This window comes from Trichechus manatus, unplaced genomic scaffold, assembly GCF_000243295.1.
Source record: "Trichechus manatus latirostris isolate Lorelei unplaced genomic scaffold, TriManLat1.0 scaffold00087, whole genome shotgun sequence".
Lineage (NCBI taxonomy): Eukaryota > Metazoa > Chordata > Mammalia > Sirenia > Trichechidae > Trichechus > Trichechus manatus.
In genome coordinates this window covers 4414072-4420099 of record NW_004444023.1, presented here as the reverse complement: position 1 = coordinate 4420099, position 6028 = coordinate 4414072, and the positions used below count along the sequence as shown (strand labels likewise).

Below are 6028 nucleotides of genomic sequence, written 5' to 3'. Positions count from 1 at the left end.
GATTACAAAATGGTACACAATCATACAATACTGGGAATCATGGCCCAGCCAAACTGATACACACATTTTTTGGGGGACATAATTCAATCCATGACAGACACGTAGTCAGTCTTTAGAAAAAGCTGCCATAGTGAAAATGGGACAGATGGCGATGGGATTAGTTTTGGTGAATTTACAGGGATAGAGGCTGGAAGGACTGAGATTCTTCCCAAGGAAGTCTCAAGTCAAACAGCTATTGTTTTTGCCTTTAGCAAATTTAGCTCTATAGGGTCTGTAGGGTCACGATGAATCTGTCGACTTGGCAGCAATGGGTTTGCAATGGGTGCCAGATGGTAAACTAGGAACTGGGGCCTCAACATTGAATAAGACACTGGCTGGGTGTTTGAGGAGCCCAAGGATTGGTGTGGTCATTGAAATGGACAATCCCAATGCCCAGTAGCGTGGCCTTTAGTGGACATATGACAGGGTGGTTGTCAGAGCCCCAACCCACTCTGGAGATGGTCAAGGAGATTTCCTGCAAGTGAGGGAAAAGTAAATTGCATAAGTCAATAGGGCCAGAGAGGAAAAGCAGAGTTAAGACTTCAAGAAAACAAGAGTGGGCAGATATCGTGCTTAGTATGCACTTGATCTTGGATAGGTCCAGATTTCTGGCTTTAGCATCAGAGGACTCTAGAATCTAATCCCTCGCTTTCTAGCTGTGTGACCTTCGGCATATAATTTCACTTGACCGATCCTCAGTTTTCTACTCTGTAAAGTGGATATCATGATAGCCATCTGGCAGGGATGTTGGGCAAATTCATTACGCCAAGTGTGTACACAATGGCTTGCCCATAATAAAAACCTACTGCCATCAAGTCGATTACAACTCATAGCGACCCTATAGGACAGAGTAATACTGCCCCATAGGGTTTCCAAGGCTGTAATCTTTACAGGAGGAGACTGCCACATCTTTCTCTTGTGAAGTGGCTGAATTGGTGCTTAACCACTGTGCCACCAGAGCTCCTTTTGCCCGTAATACAAGCTTGAGAAATGGGAGCTGATATGCAATAGGGAGCCATAGATGGGTCTTGAGCAGGGGTGGGACAGGATCAGCTCTATTAGAAGGAAAGATCCTTCTGGGGCCATGTGGTGGGTGGACTGGAGAGGAGAAATTGGAGGCTAGGAGACTAGGATAATGGTCCAAGTGAGAAAGGACAAGGCCAGAGTTGGGGCCAAGGTCATTGGAAAGGACAGGAAGAGATAAGGCAGAGAGAGGGGCAGGAGGGTCGCAACATGGGGACTGATGGGCTGTGGGGAAGGAGGGGGGTGGAGTCTGGTTTGGAGACAGGTGAGCAGTGGCATACCCTCAAGATTGGAACCCCAGAATAAACCCAGCTGGGAGATGACCTGATTGGTTGAATCCTGGGACCTGACCCCTTTACTTCTCCTTCCTTGTGTCCTAACCTCTGCCCTCTGTGATCTGCAGGCCATCTGGACCCGCTTTTTTCCTGCCTCAGAGGCTCTGAGAGCCGTTCTGGCCCAGGGAACTCTGGGGGACCTTCGGGTGGCCCGGGCAGAATTTGGGTACAAACTTACCCATTTGGCCCGGTCCGTAGACTTGGTGCAGGCTGGTGGGAGCCTGCTGGACCTCGGCATCTACTGCATCCAGTTCATCTCCATGGTCTTTGGTGGGCAGAGGCCTGAGAAGATTTCAGCGATTGGAAGGTTCCATGAAACTGGTACGGTCTGTCCTGGACTACTTGAGTGAGGAGCCCAGGTGGCTCAATGGTTAAGTGCTTGGCTGGTAACCGAAAGGTCAGTGGTTCAAACCCACACAGCAGTGCCTCAGAAGAAAGGCCTGTTGACCTGCTCCTGTAAAGATTACAGCCTAGAGAACTCTATGGGGCAGTTCTACTCTGTAACATATGGGATTGCTATGAGTAGTAATTGACTTGATGGCAATGGGCTTTTTTAAAATCAAAGACCAGACAAGGCCTTAGCCTTGAAAATGTAAATATCTGTTCAGGAGTCTGGGTGGCACATTGGTTAAGTGCTTGACTGCTAACCAAAAGGTCAGCAATTCAAACCCACCAGCCACTCTGTGGGAGAAACATGTGGCAGCCTACTTCCGTAAAGATTTTCCGACTCATAGCGACCCTATAGGACAGAGTAGAACTGTCTCATAGGGTTTCTAACTGCCCACCTTTTGGTTAGCAGCTGAACCCTTAACTACTGCGCCACCAGGGCTCCCCATGAAGATGATAGCCTTGGAAGCCCTATGGGGCAGTTCTACTCTGTTCTATAGGGTCACTATGTGTTGAAATCGACTTGAAGGCAACACAGGTACTGGATAGTGAGCTGGAAACAAGTCTTCTAGCCCAAGGGAGTCAAGTTAGAGAGGATCAGAGTTGAGAGTGTGGGCTGTGACTTTGCTGTGTGATCTTGGCCGAGGCACTTAACATCTCTGAGTCTTAATTTACTGGTAAAATGTCAATCATAGAGTTTCCATAAGGAGTTAAGGAAATGACTGTTGAGGCAAATGGTAAGCAATTAGTTTTATAAACTTGCTGTTTTTTGAGGTTGTTTTAGTGAGCGGTTGCTACATAACAAACTACCCAAAACTTAGTGACTTAAAATAACAATAATTTATTAGCTTGTGTTTCTGTGAATTGGCAATTTGGGCTGGGCTTAGCTTGACTGGTTGGTTCTTCAGCTGGGCTCACCCATGCAGCTGCAGTCAGCTGGCAGTTGGCTGGGGCTGGCTAGTAAGGACAGACTCACTGACATGTCTTGCAGGTAGTAGGCTATTGTCTGGGGAGCCTTGGTAAAAATATATATAACAAAACCTTTGTTCCTTCCTATGGGCAAATAACAGGCAAGCTCTGTTGCCCAAGGTTCCCCAGGCAGGATTTGATGCCTGACACCAGCCCTGACCCTGAGCTCTACGTTCCTTCCAGGTGTGGATGATACAGTCAGTGTGCTGCTGCAGTACCCAGGAGGGGTCCACGGCAGCTTCACTTGCAGCATTACCACCCCACTGTCCAACACGGCCTCTGTGAACGGCACCAAGGGCATGGCCCAGGTGAGGGATGACAGATCGGGAATCATGTGCTGGGAATCAAGGCCCTCAGCAACAGGAGAGGGCCACTTTCGGCCGTTGGAGTTTGGCTATGGGCTGACCAACTTTTTTCACATCGATGCTTAGTAGTCCATCCTCCTTAGCAACCAGGCCAAAGGTGGTGTTTGGGCCTCCAGGCTCCTTCCTTAGGGTGAACATATTAGTCCCTCAAAGATCCTTAGGACTGAGGAGAAACTAGTTCTTATCAACTGTGCTTAGAGGACAATTATGATCTTTAGAACTGCTTCCATGAAAGTATCTGTGTGTTACCAAAGGTCAGCTGCAAGGGGCCTCCTGGAGCCCTACTGCTAGAAAGAAATTTTGTCTTCAGCAGCCAGAACTGCAGAGTTGGTGCTTGCTTGCCTGAGGTTCTGAGGGACCCTTTAGTCCTCATATCTCATGAGGAAACAGGATCACGCTTCTGTTCGCCATTTTGGCTTAGTCTTGGATATGGAAATAATTTAGGCTCTTCTCAAGCCCCTGTGGCTAAAGTAAAAACCTTCTAGGATAGGAAGGGGCTGGATTGTCCTGGTTTTGGTTTCCCAAAGGGGATTCACAAAGGCACAAAGATAAGCCACGAGATGGCGCAAATGGTTAAGTGCCCAACTACTAGCTGAAAAGTTGGCAGTTCGAACCCACTCAGAGATGCCTAGGAAGACAGGCCTGACAACCTGCTTCGAAAGGTCACAGCCTTGAACACCCTATGGAGCAGTTCTACTCTGCACATATGTGGCCGCCATGAATTGGCATTGATTCGACAGCACCTAACAACAACAAGGAGTACCTCATCCTTAGCTATCATGTTGTAGTTGTTGCTAGGTGCTGTCGAGTCGATTTCAACTCATAGCAACCCCCTGTGACAGAGTAGAACTACCCCACAGGGTTTCTAATCTGTAATCTTTAGGGAAGCAGGTTGCCAGGTCTTTCTCCTGCCAGTTTTTGGGTTAGCAGCCCAGCGCTTAACCATTGTGCCACCAGGCCTCCTTAGCTAGCAAGTTAGAAAGGGATTTGCCCTGCAGAAGACAGATGGGATTCTAGTCAGATAGCCTTGTTGCTAAGGAACAAACCCCTAGCAACCAGCCCTAGCAACCAGGGGGGATGGAGGACCCAGACCTCCTTGGGGTTGGACAGGAGCATGCCCTTAGCCACCAAGTGTGAGAGGCAGGCCCTGACCATCACCAGGCACATTCTAGGGTGGGAGACCCTAGCAGCCCTGTTGGTGAGGGCAGCATGGTCCCCCTCAGTTCAAGGATCTTATCTCCCCCCAGATCCTCAAACCCTGCTGGTGCCCAACAGAGCTGGTGGTGAACGAGGAGCACAAGGAGTTCCCGCTGCCCCCAGTTCCATGCAAGTTCAATTTTCCAAACGGGGCAGGCATGACTTATGAGGCCAACCATGTCCGCAAATGCCTACGCAAGGGTAAGGATAGAGGAGAGCAAGAGTGTTGAGGTGGGGGGCTGGGCCCAGTAGGGGGAGGTTGGGCCCCTCACTACCCCCTCAGCAGCTCAAGCAGCTGTTTGGAACTACATCTCCCTGGGGCATCCATCCACTTGAACCACACATTACTGTGCCTCATGGAATTCTGGGAATGGTAGTTCTTTGGTCTCTGGTGCCCTCTTGTGAGCAGGGAGTGGTATGTGGGTAGGAGGGATGTCTAACTGCACTCTCCTCCAGGCCTGAAGGAGAGTCCTGTGATGCCCCTGGCAGAAAGTGAGCTCTTGGCTGACATCCTTGAGGAGGTGAGGAAAGTCATTGGCATCACCTTCCCCCAAGACAAACACTGATGCCTGCCCTGAATCAATAAAGACATGGCTTCTATAGAGGTCTTGGCTGTGGTGGTTTGGCAGGAGCTGGAGAGATCACTATCAAATGGGGCACTGGAGAATAATTTGGGTGGAAGGATGTGGGGAGGAGAGGTCAAGACCACATTTTCCACAAGGCGCTGGACAGACCCATGGTTTGTCTGCCCCAGACTCTCTGGGCTTTGACCCTCATTGCCTCAGAAATCACCTCAGATTCCTTACCTCAGAAATCACCCTGTTTTTCTGGGCTCCTGAAAACTGTCCAGCCTTTGCTCTTGCTGCCCCCCTCAACTGCCACTACGTCTCCTTGAATTCAACCATATTAGTCAGGTTGTTCTTTCTGGAAGTTTGAGAAAGACTGGTGTTCGTTCTTCTTTAAATGTTTGGTAGAATTCACCAGTGAAGCCATCTGAGCCTGCGCTTTCTGTTTTGGAAGGTTATTAATTGTTGATCCAATTTCTGAAACAGATACTAGTCTACTCAGATGATCTCCTTGTGTAAGTTTTGATAGGTTGTGTTTCTTAAGGAATTGGTCCATTTTATCTAAGTTATCAAGTGTGTGGACATAGAGTTGTTTACAATATTCTTTTTTTTTAAATTTATTTTATTTTGTTGTTGAGAATATGCACAGCAGAACATACACCAATTCATCAATTTCTACATGTACAATTCAGTGACACTGATGACATGTTTCAAGTTGTACAAGCATTCTCACCCTCCTTTTCTGAATTGTTCCTCCCCCATTCAGGTAAACTCACTGCCCCCTAAGCTTCCTATGTAAACTTTCAAGTTGTTCTTTTCAGTTTGATCCCATATAGACAGTTCTTAAAAGAGCACAGTACTTAAGGCAGACATTCTTTACCAATTAACTATTGTTTAGTTTAAAGAAGACTTCAGGGGATATTTTTGGTTTAAGGTTTAAAGATTATCTTAGGGCAGTTATTTCAGGGGTTCATCCAGCTTCAATCCAGGCTCCAGAAAGCCTGGATTCCATGAGAATTTGATATTCTGTTCTACATTTTCCCCTTTTGATCAGGATTCTTCTATAGGATCTTTGACCAGAACATTCAGTAATGATAGCTGGGCACCATCCAGTTCTTCCGGTCTCATAGCAAAGGAGGCAGTTGTT

The 6028-nt window shown here is 47.8% G+C and overlaps 1 protein-coding gene across 1 annotated transcript; it reads left to right on the top strand.

The window, feature by feature from the left end:
* Positions 1-1420: 1420 nt before the first annotated feature.
* DHDH (dihydrodiol dehydrogenase) lies at positions 1421-5073 on the top strand (the record flags this gene model as incomplete). Its single annotated transcript, XM_023736205.1, has 4 exons — positions 1421-1718; positions 2937-3061; positions 4366-4516; positions 4772-5073. Coding segments are annotated over 4 exons (684 nt in total), but the record flags the coding sequence as incomplete, so codon positions are not given.
* Positions 5074-6028: the final 955 nt, after the last annotated feature.